Source organism: Euwallacea fornicatus, chromosome 28, assembly GCF_040115645.1.
Source record: "Euwallacea fornicatus isolate EFF26 chromosome 28, ASM4011564v1, whole genome shotgun sequence".
In the NCBI taxonomy this organism is placed as follows: Eukaryota; Metazoa; Arthropoda; class Insecta; order Coleoptera; family Curculionidae; genus Euwallacea; species Euwallacea fornicatus.
This window is the reverse complement of record NC_089568.1, coordinates 2921465-2941421: the sequence shown is the minus strand read 5'-3', so window position 1 is coordinate 2941421 and position 19957 is coordinate 2921465. Positions and strand designations below refer to the sequence as shown.

General features: G+C 39.1%; 1 protein-coding gene across 3 annotated transcripts in view; it reads left to right on the top strand.

Moving 5' to 3' along the window:
• Positions 1 to 19957, top strand: part of Myo10A (Myosin 10A) — a 45543-nt gene that overhangs the window by 21795 nt on the left and 3791 nt on the right. The window contains exons 8-30 of one of the 3 annotated variants that reach the window (XM_066297303.1): positions 195 to 407; positions 485 to 893; positions 946 to 1126; positions 1903 to 2167; positions 2517 to 2602; positions 2654 to 2887; positions 2938 to 3471; positions 3525 to 3705; positions 3821 to 4046; positions 4115 to 4880; positions 4935 to 5183; positions 5235 to 5422; positions 5730 to 6327; positions 6382 to 6807; positions 6886 to 7112; positions 7236 to 7426; positions 7483 to 7682; positions 7744 to 7840; positions 9166 to 9335; positions 9390 to 9844; positions 10031 to 10264; positions 17545 to 17771; positions 19287 to 19536. In XM_066297303.1, coding sequence (XP_066153400.1) covers positions 195 to 407; positions 485 to 893; positions 946 to 1126; positions 1903 to 2167; positions 2517 to 2602; positions 2654 to 2887; positions 2938 to 3471; positions 3525 to 3705; positions 3821 to 4046; positions 4115 to 4880; positions 4935 to 5183; positions 5235 to 5422; positions 5730 to 6327; positions 6382 to 6807; positions 6886 to 7112; positions 7236 to 7426; positions 7483 to 7682; positions 7744 to 7840; positions 9166 to 9335; positions 9390 to 9844; positions 10031 to 10264; positions 17545 to 17771; positions 19287 to 19536 — 6607 coding nt within the window. Of the gene's footprint in view, positions 1 to 194; positions 408 to 484; positions 894 to 945; positions 1127 to 1902; positions 2168 to 2516; positions 2603 to 2653; positions 2888 to 2937; positions 3472 to 3524; positions 3706 to 3820; positions 4047 to 4114; positions 4881 to 4934; positions 5184 to 5234; positions 5423 to 5729; positions 6328 to 6381; positions 6808 to 6885; positions 7113 to 7235; positions 7427 to 7482; positions 7683 to 7743; positions 7841 to 9165; positions 9336 to 9383; positions 9845 to 10030; positions 10265 to 17544; positions 17772 to 19286; positions 19537 to 19957 lie in introns of all 3 variants that reach the window. The other 2 variants (XM_066297302.1, XM_066297301.1) reach the window with 2 other exon arrangements.

The following is a 19957-nucleotide window of genomic DNA, read 5'->3' as shown; positions in this document are numbered from 1 at the left end:
ATGTGGGCATGGTTAAAGCAATCTCCTATGGGGAATTTTTGTTTCCTTTCAAGGCTGTGAACTTCAAGGAGTTACGTACAAATTATTGACTCATCATTTGAGTTCTTGATGAAATTACTTAGCAAATGCTACTTGCTCGATGTCAATACATAAAATTCCTTTGCGGTGATTGTTATTAAAATTCCCCATTCTAGGCACGGCCAAGAAGGCGTCGAAGTGGGCTCCGATGTAGAAATAAAGTGGGCCGCCCATCTCTTGCAAATCTCAGCGAATGGTTTGCAAAGAGCCCTCACTTCGCGCATCACCGAGGCCCGCGCAGAACGCGTTTTCTCTCCTTTGAGCATCGATCAAGCTCTGGATGCGCGAGACGCCTTCGCGAAAGCGCTGTACGCCGCCCTTTTCAACTGGTAAGGAAGTGAGACGCATCGACAGTCGAAATTTAGTGATGCGCAGGAACTCGATTGTTGACGATTAACTACTTCAGGTTGGTGACGAGAGTGAACTCAATCATCCAAAGGGGACACTTGCACGACGCTGCCAGAATATCCCTCTTGGATATTTTCGGATTTGAAAACTTGAATGAAAATTCCTTTGAGCAGCTGTGCATCAACTTCGCCTCTGAATCATTACAGTCCTACTTTAACAAGCACGTGTTTAAGTTGGAACAGCAGGAGTACGCCAAGGAGAGGTTGGAATGGACCAACTTGAGTTGGATCGATAACACTCCCGTAATTCAACTCTTGGGAAAGAAACCAGTGGGAATTTTCCATCTTTTAGATGACGAGAGCAACTTCCCCAAAGCCTCAGATGCTTCTTTTCTGGAGAAGTGTCACTATAATCACGCGCTGAATGAGCACTATTGCAGACCTAGAGTCGGGGGGAAAGAATTTGGGGTGAGTTCTTTATAAAGTAAATAGTAGCAAAAATGTTTTACATTTTGGTCAGATTCGTCATTTTGCGGGGCAAGTCTGGTATTCTGTAGATGGTTTTCTGGATAAAAATCGGGATATTTTGAGACCGGAAGTGATCGAGCTTCTCACCTCTAGCAAAGAGCCATTGGTGAATGCTATTGCGAAGCCTTTGAGTAATCAATCGCAAAGCAGGACTCTGCCCAAAGGAGCCAATGGTAAGTCGAGTTTTTGTTATTGATGTATTCTGTATTATTTGGTAGTTAGAACCTACAAAACATCAGAATTGATTTTAGTACAGATATCCCTATATCCTTCCCTTACTTTTTTGGACTTGTTGAGGCGTGATATTCAGTAAAAATTAAAAAAAAAATTAATTTCAGTTACTACTTTATTTAAATACTCAAAATTCCAGTGTTTTTAAATCAAATTTACCTCCTTGTTTTATATTTTGATACTATATACCATGAAGATTAATTTTATTTTAGATGTCCCTATACCTACTTCTCACTCTGTTTGAATTTCAGAGTTTTAAAATTGAGAAACAACAAAAATTTCAATTTTGTTCACTTTTATATTTAGAAATCGAAAAGTTTTGCTTCTTCAAGCAAAATATGCCCATATTACTCGATATATTGGTACCAGATATCATGGACATTAATTTTAGTATAGAAGTCCCTATATCTACATCTCATTGTTCTTGTATTTCAGAGTCGTAAAATTAGGAAACACAAACAATTTCAATTTTGTTCACATCTTTATTCAGAAACCCAAAAGTCTAGTTTTCACAAGCTGAATGTCCTATATTATTTGCTATCTTGATACCAGATATAAATGGTAGTAATGCTAGTATAGATGTCCCTATACCCATCTTTCATCGTTTTTCAGTTACATAATTTCAAACTTGAATGCTATCTTGGACCAATAAATAGCATTCGTTAACTCTAAATGTTTACACCGTGCCTTACTTCGCTTTCCATTGACCCTTTCCTAGGACGTTTCGTTACCATGAAACCGCGGACACCCACCGTGGCAGCCCGCTTCAGCGACAGTCTCCAACAACTGCTGGAAAACATGTCCAAGTGCAACCCATGGTTCGTCCGTTGCGTCAAGCCCAACAACGACAAAATGCCTATGAGATTCGACATGCCCGTGGTCATGGAACAGCTTAGATATTCGGGGATGATGGACACCATCAAGATCAGACAATCCGGATACCCCATCAGGATGAAATTTCATCAGTTTATTGATCGATACAGGTAAGATGAGGAAGCATCGAGTTATTGTTATGAGTAGTTTATTGATAATTTAAAATGAGACCATTATTTAAACCAGAAAATATGCGTCAAGTTAATTACCTTGTATTACCAAATATCCGCTTAATGAGGTACAAATTAGGCAGTTCTGTGTGAAATGTGTGATTATGGAATGCTGAGTACGAAATTGCGTTACGCTTATGCTGTTTACTGCTCGCGATATCTCCTCAGAACCATATTATGATTTAAATAGCCGATTGCGGCAATAGCGAAGAAAGCGATTACTTGCTCATATTATTTAGCATTTAGCAAAGAATGTGGATCATAATTTCAAGGTATGTCGCTTCGATAGGTACTTGCTGACCAGAATACCCAGAGGGGCACCGTATAGAGACCTGTGCAGGGCCATTTTAGAGCAAATGCCTCATAGTGGAACGGGTAAGCAACCCTCATTTACCCAGATAGTTTACATTTACTGTGCTGATTTAGAAGGCCCAGATTACCAATTAGGAGCTACCAGGGTGTTCTTGAGGGAGAGTCTGGAGCGACAGCTCGAGCTCCGACGAGGAGAATCCCTCAAGGGCGCAGCGGTGGTAATACAGAAGAACATCAGAGGGTATTTGGCCAGGAGGCGCTATAGAAGACTCAGGAAGAGTGCTGTTACTATCCAAAAACACTGGAAGGGCTACAAGCAAAGAACTGACTACGACAAAGTCAAAAAAGGTTGTTTTCTCCCTTTATTAATCCAGATCTTAAATTTATGTTCTTATCAGGAATTGTCAAGGTGCAGGCTCTGTACAGAGGTCGTAAAGAGCGGAAGCTCTTTGGAAGACGTAAAGCAGAATTTAAGAGGCGCGTCGAGGCTGAGAAAGTGGCTCAGGAGCGCGCGAAACAACGCGCGGTTCGCGAAGCTCAACTTCAAGCTCAAGCTCAGAAAGCAAACGCTAAAGCTGCAGCTAAAGCTGACAACAAAACTGCGGTGAATCATTTAGAAATACCAGCCGAATTGGCATTTATTTTCTCCAAGTTGGAGGGTTATACCCCAGTTCATACCGAGAGGAACTTGGTTAAAGTTTTGGGAGGAGTGACCGGGAATCCCCCTCCTCTAAACCTCCCTCACGATTTGAACCAATTCGAATTCTCCAAGTTCTCTTCCGTTTATTTCAAAGACGCTGATTTGCACTATAAGAAAGACCCAATTACCACTCCATTCCTGTCCAAGGCCGCTGCCAGGGATCAAGATTTCCAAGACGCAGTTGCTCTATTTAAGCTCATATTGAGGTGGAGCAATGACTCTCAGTTGAACGGTAGAGTTTCATTCTTCTCTATGGTTTTTATGTGATTCGAGTCCAATTTTCAGGAGCCAGAGAACGTGCCTTGGCCGATTACATGGTGTTCAAAGGTTTGAATTCCAGAGGACTAAGAGACGAACTTTTAGTTCAGCTGTGCAATCAAACTTGGATGAACGAAAATTCTGAGAGGGTCTGGCAGCTCATGGGTCATTGTTTGAGCAGTTTTCAGCCGAGTCCTCCATTGAGCAAGTGAGTGAGAAATTTCAAGGAATTTTAATGAATTCTTACTTATCCAAATTCGACAATTTTGGTTTGACCCAATATTCTAAAATTTCTCCGTTTAGAGCATGTTTTTCACACTTAGATATCTGCTGAAATTTATCACTGACCACGCACCTGTCTCCATGAAGGAAACTCTTCAGAGAAAAATGACAAGGAGTTTGCAGAGGGCTCCTCATTCCAGGAATATGCCTCCGAGTTTGCTTGAATGGAAGAGCATTAGGCAAAAGGCTAATTGTGCCCTACCGTTGTCTCTTCCAGATGCAACTGTTGTCAGTGTAAATGCTGATTCATGGACCACCTGTGAAGAAGTAAGACTTAAACTCATGTTTTTTCGGGAATTTCATTCACTCATCAATTTCCAATCCTCTATCGTTAGGCGGCTTCACTTGCAATGTCCTCTCAAGGGATAACCCCCGAGGGCTGGACCGTCATAATGGACGACTCCGGCATAGTATATGAAGGAAACGGTCTGGACTACGTCTTTGACTTGGTGTCCGAACTGGAGCTGTGCCCAGCATTCCCAGTGCAAAAGTCTACCCTTCTCAAAATGGGCAATAAGCGCAACCTACCCATAGAATTAGACCATCACACAACCTCCCCTCAGAGACCTCAAGTTCCCCCTCCAGAACCTCCAATCAATGTATCCAGAAAAATATCTAGAGAGCCGCCTAGGGAAATCGTGAGGTCCTCCCCTCCAGCTATAATGATAAATAATTCGAGACAAAGCTCAAGGAAATCGTCCAGGGAGATCCAACAAACTGAGTCTCGATACAGTCCAAGCAGTAGAGTTTCTCCAGTGGTGGCTTCGCCTGTGAGAAAGGCATCCCATGAAGCTTTATCTAGATCATCAGCTCTAAATGATAGATACTTTGACCAAGAAAAAGTGCGTTCTAGAAGCCTGGACAATCTCTTAGGAGAACCAGAACCCAATCCCTTGGTGGAATTAGGGCTATCGCAAACATCGAAGCTCAATGAAAGATATCATTCAGTGGAGCAGTTGGCACCAATCAAACCAGTAGTCATGACCCACCAAAACTACATGTCTAAACAAGAGATAGACTTTGAGTATCCTGATATTGGAAGTGTTAGTACTTCACATAGAGACCGAGGAGGTCCTAGGTACATAAAGTCCCAGTATGCCGGTATGTTTCAATATTTTTTTTTTGTGGAGTTGTGGGGTTAATTATTGACTTTAGGCAAGAAAGTACCCCCAACAGGGAGTCAATCCAGCAGAGCTTACATTGAAAAATCTGAGTCTGGAGTGCGCAGTTCCGCCATGTCAGACACCAGCGAGGCGCCGAGTTTGGCTTCACATGTGAGGAGAGTGAGGGTACCCTCTCAGGCTAGTGATGTTGACCAGTTTTTGGATGAATTGTTCAGTCCTGTTCTGGATGGAAATCTAGATGAGTTATCTGATGCTAGGTCATTGGCTGCCAGCATCAAAGGTACTAAAGGTTAGTGGTTGAATTTTGATGTTTTTGATGTAGAATTTCTAGGAGGAGGCAAAGGAATAATATTACCAGAAGGAGATTCAGATTATATTGAAGGACTGGATGAGTTTCTAGCTGAAGTGCTCGGGAACGTCGAAGACGACAAGTTGGATGTTTTGTCTGATGCTTCTCAAATGATTTTGAAGATTAAAGGAGGAGGACACAGAGATCGCTCCAGTAGCCAAATCAGTGAGGTAAGTTTTATTTCAGTGCTCCAAATTCATTCAAAATTTTTGAGGTAGGATGTCACTGTAGTCCGGTATAAATGAACCCACTTAACACTGTTCAGGATAGACCTCCTGAATCAGATTTTTTTTTGTTTCTCGACAGTTTATGCGTACTCATCAACTTAAACGCTACCTATTCTATATTATTAATTTTTTCTTAACTCAATCCCTATTTTAAATATATTTCCGATGCAGATTTTCAATGTATTAGGTGTAAATGCACTCACTTTCTTCAAGTCATTTCATACTTCTCTTGAACATTTCTTCTTTGCAGGGAAGTTCCGTGTTGGACCAAGAGGTAGAGCACATCACCACCACCCCTCAACCCCCAGGCTCAACTACAAACTCCAACGTAGACGACTACATCAGCGACTTATTCCGCCCCATTTTCATCAACGACAGCATTAAAACTTTAACCGAAAAGCACAACTTAGTAGAATCCATCAAAGGAGGAGGTTCCACTCAGAGTGGCGCTTCCTCTTCAAGCTTCAACTACCCCAGCATCCCTGTGGTCAGCCCTGCGCCCTTGATGATGCCCCTTTTAAGCCCCAGTCAAGAGGGATTTGTGCCTGTTTTCAACGTACCCCAAGTGGGACAAAACGGCAACGAATTGGCGGCTTATCAACAAAATTTGCAACGAGCGTTCCTGCAAAGTGCCATGGCTCAGAACATTCAGATTCAACAGCAGCTATTAGCTCAGAATCAAGCTCTACAGCAGCTACTGACTCAGAATGTGAGCGGAAATGATGTAAATGTGAAGGTGACTGAGACGATTCAGACCACTGTGAAAGCTCAAGTGCATCAGATGCCTCAAAATAGGAAAACTAGTAATGCCGTGAGGAAATCTAGTTCGCCAAGTATTGGATCATCTGGTGAGATTTTGTTTTGTTTAGACTCAGGTAGCTAATTTTTGTTTCGTTTTAAAGACTATAAGTCCAGAAAGAGTTCAGAGTCTAGCCAAAGCGGTATAATAACAAGAAACAGTATTCCGGCCCCACCCCCAATGCCGCCCCCCATAGACGAGTGCGATCCAAGCGAAACTAGGCCCTTCATGGACCCTTATGGAAGAGCCAAAACCGTTCGAATTGGAAAATGGCGTTGGCCTCCTCCTAAAGGGGACGGAAATCATGAAAACGGGGAGGACTTTATGCATTTTAAGATGAGACAAAAAGAAAGGAAAGTTACTCCTAATAAAGAGTCATCACTAACCATTACTAATGGGTCAGTAAGGACTGAAACTTCTACAGAGTGGGATGAAATTGACTTTGAGCCGGTTGTTAAGGATTCGGGGAAATTGACCAGGACGAATTCGAAGAAGGCTTTTGAAATTGGGGCTGCAAGGCCTTCACCAGGTAAGACTTAGAGTAATCCTCACTTTCACTAGAGTAGTCACACCTTCGACTATCAATGAAAAATCGAAAATTTTGTAGGAAGCATTGGAAAAATCAAATTGAGCAGCGAAATGAAACAACGACTAGAGAGAGTTACAGCGAATCATTCAGTGAGATCTACAAGCAGTAGTGTCAAACTCGATAAGCCTTCCAGGTCAGTCAGCAAATTGGAAGAAACCAGGAAACTGATGCTGGAGCAGCAGCTTTCTGGCAGATGGGGAGATGATAGTATTAGTGGAAAATCCAGTCCTGATTCCCCTCAACATGTAAGAGCAATTGAGATATTTTTTAAATTCTATCATATCTACCAAGAAACTATATAACTTCTTGAAGATCCAAGAAAATTGTAATCATACATCACAATAAACCGATCCTTATTTCTCCCTTAGAATGGGAGCAAATCTCCAACCCAACAGAGCTGGACTAGCAGCAATTGGAAACCAGGCCCTCCACCACCCCCCATAGGCCCCAATTCCCTGCCACCAGCTCCATCAAGCCCTGCTCCCCCTCCCCCTGTCGTGCGGCCCAACCAACCTCCACCTCCCATAGAACCTATTAGAGAAAGCTTCAAAAGCAACAGGTAACATTGATGACCACTCCTGGATTATTAACTTTCTCAACTTTTAAACTTTATAGGGATTTTCTGAATCACCCGAAACAGGACCATCATCAGTCCTCGTTCATGGTCCAAAGACAGGATCGAGACACTTTTGGGGTACACCAGAACCGGGTGATGCATCAGAACAATTCTAAACGTAACTCCTTTAGTGCCAACTGGGAGGTGCAGAGTAACATTACTGAGACCCATAATGATGCAACAAGTTGGGCCCAAGAAGGTATGTAACTGCGAATTAAGAACACCTTCATGAAATTGTTGATGTTTTTGTTTTATTGCAGATAGTGATAAAAATGATGGTAGGATGTCCAGGGATAGCTGGGAATTGGCTGAATCGACTACCATCACTTCGATAGAGCCTCGAGATGTTGGCGGAAGGTAAGTTTGTCTTAATTTGGTATCCTTGGTGGCTTAAATTATTATGAGTGAGTTTCCCTTAACCTTGATGAGATAATAATATATGGATTTTATGATTCTAAATATTTGCAATGAACTGTGCTAAGTGGTTTAAAAATCGAATTAAATATCTTGAAACTGATTTAATTACGCATATATTTTTTTATATTTGGTGAATACGATTTAATGTACATTTAGCTTATATTTTCATCGGGTTTCTGTTAAATTTAACCTTTATTTTAAAGAGGCTTTTAAAGCAATATATCAATGTATTTATTATATATAGACATTTCTTGATACTTGGCGAATGAAACTGTGCGTATACTTCCTTTATGAACTTTGCTTTTTTTAATGTCTAGTTTCTCATTTCAGTAATTTTTAATTTAATAACAGCGTCGTTTGGTTATTATCCAAAATCATAGGTAGAAATGACGGTTTGTTAAGACTTAGGACTTAGGACTCAAATTTATGTTTTTTTTTTTAATCTGTGAGGCTAACCTCTCACCTTCCTTATCCTGAACTAATCTTGCTCTTGGTTACTGCTTATTTGGTGCAAACATAGTTCAAATCTCAAGGAATAGCGTTAACACATAGCACGTTAAACGTTATTACGTATTAATATTTTTCAAACCGTAAAATGGGCAATGCACGCTGCAATATATCACTTCTACTTGTACAAGAACCACTGATATACCTCAACTTGTCCTCGCAGATTACGAATGTTAAAAACGATTTTTTCTTCAATGCCGGTTTTAAGTTGCAAATAATGCAGTTAAATGGGGTTATATTGATTAGTTAAGCAAGGTATTTCGTCATCCCCGTTATTTATTAATTCTCAATAATAATTGCGCTAAACTATCAATGCAATTTAATTTCACGTTTAATTATTTACATGTAGGTAGGTAGATATCAGTTGAAGGTAGTTCGATATTGTAAAAGCAAGTTTGTTTCTTTCGTAAATTTCTATACGGGAAAGTGCCTTAAGAGTGTTGAATGATGATACAATTCTGTACTATATGGAAAGAGCACATAATGGTGATATTACGTAAGAGAATTCTTAATTAGATGGTCATAATGAATTTTAATCAATCAATCATCTCAGATTTCAGAATCGTTGAAATAAATTCTTGACAAATGGTGAAGCTGACATAAAATTGTTTTAAAACCGCTTAATCAAAAATATTTCTGATAAAGTGTTGTATCAAATAAAAATATATTTCATTAAATGGTAAATAGAAGTTTTCATGATGTCGACAATAAAGTATAAAATTTCTATGAATCTCGCTATCTGAACTCATATTTTTTAGGTGGGACAGAGAAGAACGTAAATTTGAAAAATCCCGAAACCATCAAATAAAAGATCCGTCTGAAAGGCCTACATTCAGAACGCACCAAATGAACAAGAGTGCTCTTGAAAGGGAGAAAAAACATTCAGTGGCGTCCACTTCCATTACCGACAAAACTGACCGTCAAGAAGGTATTGTAAACGTGACCTTTTAAAAGTTTTCCTGACTTTCAACTTTAGTTCAAGAATGGCCAGAATTCATGAGACCAATCAAAACTCCACCATCAAAATCCCCAGTACACAATCGCTCAGTTTCTGAAGAGGCTGAAGATCCTCGCACTCCAACTTCCCCCAATAAAGTCCTCCCATTAGGAGCTTCAGCATATGTAACTTATAACAGGGTTTCCTGGCTTCTGAGAGTGCGAAAGGAGTATTTCTCCCCTTCAGAACCTTTAGGCCCTTTAAACGCCCTACATCTGATTTTCTGTCAAATTGTCGGGGATGTTTACGGTCTGACACCATGCATCAGACTGACTCCCAGCGAGAAGAGAGCAGGAGTGAACATGCTGTCAGGATATGGGGTGACTGCAGAGAACTACAACAACTCACATAGAGCCAATATTAAAAGAAATGCTATAGAGTTAGCCAGGACTTGGCCTCTGTATTTTGCTCGTCTCTTCCCAGTATCAGGGGCTGCGCAGGTACATTTATACACAGGCTGCAATTATTGATGATCCGTCAACTATTAACTGCAAGCTAATTTAAACAGAAGCATTGAGAAGTAGCATTAATTTATCGCTTCCTATGTACTCTAGCTTCATGTTAAAGTTAACAGACACATCAATAATTTAACCTTTAAGCGAGTCTAAATTGAAATTTATTTTCAGCTGTCTGATGTCCAGTTAGTAGCAGTCTCTCATTGGGGAGTGCATTTAGTCAAAAGGGAGCAAGTGCATCTACAAGTGATCAAATCCTTCTCTTTGAGTGAAATTGCTTCGTGTACTGCTCCAAGGCCCACCACAGTCAGTTTAGATGGACCTCAGGGACGGCTCAGCCTCCACACTCCAAGGGCTCAGCAGCTTTCAGAGATGGTTAGCAGGTTTTGTGGGGAGTTTAGGAAGGTGAGTCGGATTTAATTTAAAAATTGAAGTTTTTCGGTCTTACCCTAATTGAACGTCAACTCACGCTTTAGGGATTATCTATCTTGAAGTTTACTTCTCAGCAATAATTTTTTAAAATTTATCGTTTTTGAAGGTTTTTTTTCTGGATACACTGTAAATTTCCTTTAAATAAGCTCCTCATACCCCACTGTTCTGAAATAGAATGGTTTCAAACTACGCCACTGTTTCGTGATCTATTAAATTGCATATTTAAACAATCATACGTCCTACATAGGGTATTGTCCATACTCAAATATATTGGCATAGCAGTGTTATTTTTTCCATTACAATTTTTCAAAGTTTATCTTACTTTAAAGGCTTTTTCTAACCAGCTTAAAATGAGAGACTTATACGCCATTGTTTGCCAAAGATGAAAAATTTAACCGCTTATTTCTAGCGCTTTGGAGTTAACTGACGAATAAATTTAATAAATCGTACATGCTCGAATTTATTGGCATAGCAGTACTATTTTGTTTGATAAAAATTCTAGTTTTTTTTACGTCTGAAAGTATAATGAGTTTTCAAAAGTACTATGCTCTGGTACGCTACTGAATATATAAAAGTTGAAAAGATCTGTAGAAAAACATTTGAACTCGGAAATCTTCAAAGTCAATGGCGTAGGGGATTGCAAATAGTTTCACAGTACCTGACATATTTTTAGATTCAAATGACGCGATATTTTGGATTTTGATTCTCATCTCGTCAACACTCATTTCCTTCCTTTATTAGGGAATTTGCAGATAAAATAATAATAATGTACAGGGTGCCTCATTTAAAAAAATCGAGTCTCAGACCTCTGAAGAAAGATACAAAACCTTCATGTTTTTTCACATAAGGGCTGCAGTGTCCTAAAAACTACTAAAACTTGATTTTGGATTATGCATTACAGAATCCTCTGTCAAAAGTAGTTGTAACGAAAATCGAACAAATATACAGGGTGTCGCAATGGGAAAAATCCAGATTTCTAATCGGAGACATCGAAATATTAAATCATGTGGGCATAAAACCTGCAATATCTCGATAATCAGTTGAGCTCGATATAGGATCAGCTACTGGTAAATTTTTTTTAAGAGTACCTGTCTTTTCTAGTTTTATTCTTGAGATGGGAGCGTGAAGTTTAACTTACAAAGCTTCCTGCGCAAATTTGCAAAATTAAAAGCTTTGAACAGGATATTGTCTTAATTGGTTAAAACTGTTCTACTCATACCGATACTGGCACTTATTAATTCTGCAAATAAGGAAACTAAGCTCATTCCTGCAAAAAAATATCGTGTAGCATTACATGTTCTCATCAATCACACACGAGAAGCTTCTTATCACACTAATAACAATAACAATAACCATAAAGAAAAGGAGCATGGGCGTATCTAATTCGGCTCATTTTCCACTCTGATTCCTAATATATTTTTTTCCCTCTAATCGATGGTATATGGCGTGCTAATAGTATACATTTCTACGTGCTTTTAATGGGCGCTAATGATAGTTAGCGTGAATACTAGTGCGAAAAACGCATAAAATAAAGCCGAATTGCACCTAATTAGAGAAGAATTAGAGGTTGGATTTTTCTTTAAAATTGAAGATTTTATTAATATCTCAAAAACGCATAGACGGCTGAATCGAAATTTTGAATACATTATTTGTTGGCTTTAAATGGCAATTTCGCCGCTTTTCTTTTTTATTACCCTACGATCGATCGTACTATGGTACATCGAGGAAATCTCCACTTTCACGCATTCGCTTAATGTACTTTAAGTATCAAACCCCTATTACCGTTTAAATGGTAATTTATAGCAGATAATGCGCATGATACATCTGAAATCCATCAAAAGGATCGGTAACGCTTTTTAATCGTTGTTTTGATGCTATAACGACCCGGGGCGAGGTCAACAACATTTTCTGACACCGGCCAATGGAAATCGGATATTTCTGACAACCACCAATAGAAATCGAGCTATTAAGCCGGTCTGGGTACCTTGACCATCGCAAAGATGCGAAAACTTTCATGGAAAGAGTGCGCAGAAAGCACCTGTTACGTTCCTCCGTCCTACATAGCACGCATTGCGTTGCGGGAGCCCACTATGTGAGTTTTAAGCCAAAATACTTTATGCAATTTGTAGAGTTTTCGACTCTTCACGTTCGAGTGATGTTTAGTAAAAATTATTCAGCGTTGGCCTGGCAATGAGAAAGCAACACTTGAGCGTGGCTTTAATTGAATAGAGAATAACACTTCCGGCCTTAGACAGCTTGTAGGCCTCCCATGGTCATTCACTGGGTCATCGCGAACCATCAGAGCTCATCTAGCCACATCAGGATGTTCAATTGTAGCATAGCGCACTCCATTGCGGATCGTTTTGGCGCGAGTATCCTCGTTTTTGCGGAATTCTTCCGGTTCGGTCTTCTTCAGGCGATCATGACCTACCAAATCTTCTGGCCAAAATGAACAAGACCACTTGGAAGAACTACGGAAAAGCCGGTTTGTGCGACAATTTCAAGGCGAATTCTTTGGATAGTCTGGCCAATTCCTCCCATCACTCGGAAAGTTTGAGTGAGGAGAGTCAGGAGTCGGATTCGGACGGGAAGACTTTTCAAGTGAAGTGTGAGGTTTACTCGCAGGATGCGTGTGGTAGCACCAGGTGAGGTTTAGAAGTCTACGGAAGTTTAGTACCATCTCTTTTATAATAATCGACATTTTAATTAACCGGTTATTCACAACAACTTTGATTGTTGCACTTCATTTGAAAGCAAAAGTGAGGTAATTTGAAGCAGTCGCTAGGCTTTCCGATGGGAGCCTGATCAGTTATGTCACATTGTTATTGAGATTTATTATAATTTTAATTGTAATTTCCGCGACATCTACTTTCACTAGTGCAAAATACGGCGGAACCGATGCTGTAGAAAATATTAGAGAGGTTGCGCCCCAAAGACGGTGATTTTGTATTTGAGCCAAGTAATCTTCGAAGGAAGTCATGCTCAGTTCGTCAAATTATCGTCTTGATGAGCTTTATAAGCGGGCGCAAACGGAATTGAAACATCTCTTTTAGTTTCCGCGATTCTGGGTTTCGTAATAACGAAAGACTCTCGGATAGACACTTTATGAATCTCCATATTTTCTGAACTTGCTTCATGATAGGTATAGGGACATATAGTGGTGAAATATTCATACTGTTAATTACAATAGTTAATAATATATAGGGTGTATTAATTATAAAATTTGGGTCACCAATCGCTGCTAGATTGGATTTTGTCAAAATCTCTTTGTGAAGCTAATTTTCTCTAAAAACCGCTATAAGTACGTAAAACATTTACTGGAGAAATGCTCCCACTTCTCAGCAGCATTATATTTAGATTAGATTAGAAATTACTAATACTATACCGGATTTTTCAATAAAAAAATTACTTTTGAGTCGCCAAATGCTTAGTAATTGGGAGTTTGCCGAAATTCATTTAGTCCAAATAAGTTTGGATTAGACTGCGTTTCCGAGACGGTCGAAAAATATTAAAATCTAAGGGAAGAAATAGAGTATATATTCCTCTCAAACAATCACCCTAATGCGCCAGATCTTCATACACAGAAATCTCTTCTCTCAGCTGCTAAATCTCTCCAATACAATTGTACCAATCTACTCATGATCCATTATTTGCGACAAACCGATTTTTATGGTAATTAACTGATCTAACACAATAACCGGCACTCTTTCTAAGATCGGCGACGGCGCGGTTCATAATAGTTTCTCTCCCCGAGAACCGAAGATGTTCAAACCAAAAATGGTGTTAAAATGGTACTAAACTTCCAATACTTCGTACGACTCCTGCACGCGTCTCAAACAAACCCGCGCAGGTCCTGGACCAAGTCCGAGTCCAGCTCGGACGCCTCTTACGAATACGTCACCACCGACTATGCCAACTATGATACCAAGAGCTCCGCGGCGGAGAAACGCTGCGACCAGAATTCGCGCATGGAGACGATTCCTGAAGAGTACGAACCCAAAGTATCAGTGAAGGAGATTTTGGCGAGGTTCGAGAACCTCAGGGACGAGAAGCACCAGCAAGATTCAATCAAAAAGGATAAAAATAATAATAATATGGGAAGCAAGAATTGCAAGAGTCGTAATGGGGGGGCTGTTATCGTCCAGGAGCACAGGAAGAGCAATGTTGAGGGAAGCAAGAAGGAGGCTAAAGTTTATGCCTCAAACACGAGCGTTTTGGAGCTGGTTACCCAGGCTGCTTCAGATGGGAGTAAGGATAGTGACAAGGATAGGTTTAGTTCTAGTGCCTGCTCTAGTGTCTCCAGTGATTCGGCTGAAAAAGAGGTAACAATTCAAGTCGCTTTATCTTGAGCACTGTAGCTGAATTCCATTACAATAATAATTCAATTCTCTTCCAACGTATTCAAATTATTCATAAATCGTGGTGGATATAGGCCTAAATCAATTTTACGTGGGTCTGCACCTGCTCACAATGCTCAATGCACAATATCTCATTGGTGTATCACAAAGTTTTTGGACGGAACAACATAAACGTAAAAAATCATATATTCGGTTCAGGAGGTACCTACATCCGGAGACTCAGTGCTGAAAGTAATGGTACCTGACTTCCTACAATAGGGGAGTCTGATGGTCATTTGAAGGTCGTCATACACCAGCAAATTCCGGATGTTTGGGTTAATTGTGAGAACCGCACTTTTCGACCATATTCAAATGCCGGAAATATGGACTATTAAGTTATTAATGTTTGCGAAAAGATTCATCTGCATTTCATCACTATTAGAGCCAATTAAAGACATCGTACTAGCAAAGACCTCATTGGGACGCACTTTCAGGCGTTTTCTACTCTAGTTAACAAGCACCAAAACACGTTTTTATTTTAATTGGTGAGACATTAAAACTCTTGTTAACCACTCCAAATAGGACATGGCAATTTTTCTCACACATGGAAGAAAAGTGAGAGTTGATCGGCCATGAAAATATGCGGATAGATTCTCGATACGTGCAGTTATCTCCTACAATAAATGTTGAAACTATGGGAATTTATAACCCATTGAGCTGTCAGTACCATTATATACTTTCTTAAAAAATGTGGTCTTTTTTAGACGCGGAAAAAATGAAAAAAATACAATTATTACATCAGCAGGGATTACGCGAGCATCTTTAAAGGATGATGCTTCGTTCTAGTAAGCACTCAATAATCTCTTATAAATAAGCATTAGTAAATTCATTAACATTTATCTAGTATTGTTTTGGTCTAAACAGCGCTTGAGATGTGATTTTGAAGATCGCTTAACAAGTGGTTTCGCAAAGTCGAGCGCCACTGTTCATTACTTGAGTGAATCGTTCATGTGCAGATTAGACTAGACTGGGAATTGTGATTGTAGGTGATATTCGGGTGTGATCCGTTTGGAAATTAGCAAATTTTCTAATTTTGTTCATGGAATTTAAATGAAATCGAACGTCCTTGTTCAGGCCAGTGCGGTATCTATCACATAACTTGTCTCCGTGCAGGATACAAAATAAAAAATTTAAGAAATTACTTCGAGATAATAAGATGTGGGATGCCTCATTGACAAAATCGCTCTTTCGAGTAGCCAAATTCTCAATAACGGGAAATTCGTTTCGTTTCCAAAGATATTCTATATAGGGTGTTACCATATCATGGAGTCAAACTTCTAGAAATTGTTCAGTGCAACAACAGAAGACTTCTGAACATAAGAAGCTGTGTCTACAAATGTCTTTCTAAGGCTCAACGGCCTATGACGCTTTAAGACAGTTATGCCCATAAATGTTTCTATCGAGTACGTTTCATTTCAATTGAATTATGCAAAATGACCCTGCAGTAATTGTTTAAAACATCGTTCTTGAACTTCATTGCACCTGTTTAAACGGCGTAATTTCCATGGACTTGCATAAAAATGTTATCATCGTTTTGAATGACATATCAGATTTTACTCTGCTTCCACTGGCGATTTATAAACAAGACACTTTACATATCCCCACAGAAAGAAATCTAAAGGTGTTAGATCTTGTGACTTAGAGGGCCACGGAACTCAAACACCTTTGCCGATATGATCTTGTCCGAACTCATGAAGGTCCGCGTTTTGAACAATTCCTGTAGTGTTATTTTGTTCAAACAAATTAAAATAAAACTCACTAAAACTCGATAAAACATATTTTTGCACATCTTATAGCATCATAATGTCGTAGTGCCTTAGGAAGACATTTGAGCGCAGCGGTTCTTACAGTCAGATGTCTTGTATTGTTGCATTGACCAATTCTTAGAATTTCGAAACGCCTAGTTCTAAATCACTCTGTATAATACCTTAAACTTATCTAAAGCGGCTATTCACTGGTGTATCCACGTAGATATGTTGGGGAAAAGTTGCCTCTTGTCGCGAGGTTGGAAATTGCTAATAATATAGAGAGTATTTCAGTTTTAAAAAATTGAGATATGAGTGAAAACGGAGAATAACTGTATATTTTCGTCTCTCCTAATAATATTCTTCATAGACCTCAATTTTTGCGAAAAAGCTGACGGATCAGTGTAGGGGCATATATTGGAGAAGATTATCTCCCTTGCTAGTAGATAAGAAATACCCAATAAAATGCAGGATGTTTCATACGAAAATATATAATTTGGAGGTCTTCTGGTGGTCATACTTGAACATTCATAAAATTCACTCGAAACCGAACCCAAAATTTGTAAAAAGCCTGTCCTCAAAAAATGAGAATATGATTTATCTGGTTAGTTCGAGGAAGCTCTTGCAGTTCAAGAAACAACGTAATGAAAAAGAACGAATTCACAAAGCGGATGAAAGAGCACCAGATGTTTCAATCTGAAAAATGAAAAAGCACCCAATATTAATAACACTTTAAACCAATTAACAAAATTAATCGATATTATTAAACATACTTCCCTCATAGATATACCGCCAGATTCTCTTGGCTGCGACTACCAACCAACACACATTTAAATTACCATACAATTAAATTGTGCTCTCCAAACAGCTTTGCAATATGGCCAACCAATTAATAATATAACGCCAATTATCCTACTTGAGTGTGGTTCCGTGGTACTCATCTCTTCGAAGCGGTACCTAACGGAGTTGGGACCCATATACCACTCGCTCTGCAGTAATACTGTATTATTTCCCGATTCAATTCAGTTCAAGAACACACTTATCTTGATGACGTTTTTTGTCTTTTGCTAATTAATTGATTATGTTGAATATTTGTTACTTTGTATTGTAGATTCAGGCCAAGACACCGCATCGTAGCAGATCTCCGAATTTAGAGAGGCCGGATATAGTGGCCAGTAATATGAGTCCCAGCAGGGCGAGGGGAGATAGTTCTCCAGAAAGGCGCATTTCAAGGGATGAACTAAGAGATGGTGCCAGGTCTCCCAGTAGTCCGGTACCGCCCAGTGGCAAATATTCGTTAATGCAGTTTGCAATGCAGCATTACAGACAGTTAGTCGAGTAAGTAGTCATGTGAAGTCTAGATACAGTTCGTTAAGGGAAATTTGTGGCACAATTGCCTGAAAAGGCCTTAAAAGTACCTAAAATTACTTGTAGTTAGTTGTGATATCTCTTTTGGTTTGTGAAGGACCAAAAATTTCCTGTGGTGGATACACGTAACTACCTCTAACCCATTTTCGCACTTTGGTCATCGCTATCTCGAAAATGTGGGTACCAAATTAGTTCAAAATTTACTCAATGAACCATCAATCTTCGCAGTTCCGTGCAGATGGGGTTGTGACATTTTTTTGTGATTCTGAGATATGATTTTTTTATGGTAAATGCCTTTTATCAAATTTTCTCATGAACTTTCCACAATTTTTGAAACTTCGTAATTATTATATTATAGCTCAGAGTTGGAGATCAGAATTTCATGCCTGATTTCAATACGAAAACGCACTTTTCACTTGACGGATTTATCTCAGCATGGTCTGAATTGTTAGAAAAAATCATTTCTGTTTAATTGCTTAAAATCAATGCCGCAGTTAGGTGTGAATTGAAGACTTGATTCACTAGTTTTGTCCCGACTATCGGCCTGACAAAAAAATTCAGAATACAAAAACAAAGGCAGAAACAAAATTTCACAGAGGATTCGGCGATGTCTCAAGAATTTACTGCTTCCCAAAAAATATCTAAAATTACTGATCTCTATGTGGTTAATGAATTTATGACAATGGGGTTGTGAGGTTTCTCAATCTCGCCGAGACGGTGGAGCCAGTATTCGGCAACGATTTTTTACAAAAAACTGACGCCCTCTGATCTGCCAATCAAGTGGTCTAAATCGATCTACAATTTTTTCACAGAAATAAACTTTGGAAATTTTCAAAGATGGCTGAAGAGTATTTTTAAACATTCGGCGATCCCTCCCTTCGGATGGCTGTTACGTTACATTCACCAATAAAAAGTGGCTTCTTTGTTACGTAATTGAGTTCAGACAAACGTTCATCAATTGGTCCTGGTCCTACTTCCTGATTAGTCGATTCGCCATGGTAGAGGTTTTTCCCAGCGCCGGCTGACCATAAAGTCGACATTTCTTCGCATTCTACGGGACTTTTCTGCATTGTAATCGTCTCAAATTGCAATTTACCCGTTTAAAACATACACACTTTATTAGATCCACTTCCACCTTAATAAGAGTGAAGCGATGCGCAACCACCAGGCAAGTGCACTGTTGTAACAAATTAGAAAGCATGATAAGATTTTCATGCGCATTCCCACTAAATTTTGAATAGGTTTTTTCATTACAATACAAGGGCCATACGATGATGAATTTCCAGCAAATTGATGAGTTGACTGCATTTTTCGACAATCCCCCGTAGCGACACAAAAATGAATGGTCTGAAGTAATTTCTTCATTGCACTAAGTAGTAATATGAAAAATGGTGTCGGGTGTATGTTTAAAATTCTATTGTGTTGCGGGTATATAATATTGTTTGTTGTTAATGAAGAGTTCAAGTAATTGTCGGGTTTTTGCAGCTTGGAGCACCAAAAAATGGAACAGTCCCAGCAGAAAACCAAAAACAAGTCTAAAGAATGGACATGGAAGCAGCAAACTGACGTGATTAAGTGGCAGGGAACCCCCATTGACGGATCCTTGCTGAGGCTAGATGATGCAGAAATCGCCCCCTTGGCAATTGAATGTTTTGACTGCATTCTGAGGTATTGTGGGGACCAGCCTCTCACCCCTGAAATGTCCGAAGTCAAGTGCGTTTACACGGTTTTAATGGTAAGTCCCCGACACTCAATACTGAAGCCTCCTTCATATTGGGTTGTTCGATAATTAATGTAATTTTCTTGCGTTTTCCAAAATAAATTCATTCAAAATTTTCTTTTATATTAATTTTTGTTATCAATATGAATGATCATATTGATAACAAACATTAATCAGAAATGTTTTGGCCATTTTGTTGGACGATATTTTGCCATTTTTCCGTAACCCTGTATTTTTTTATAGATTCTCGTAAACCTTCCAAAAATGAATATCTTTTATTTGAACATTTTTTTTATTAGACGTTTTACTGAAGAGTTATTCTTGATTTTTGTCTCGTTTTTGAAATAGCCCATATTATTGCATTTTTTTTCTAAAAAAGTTTTACAATGCATATCCTGTTTAAAACTTATAACAATCCTTCTATCTAATAAAAAAA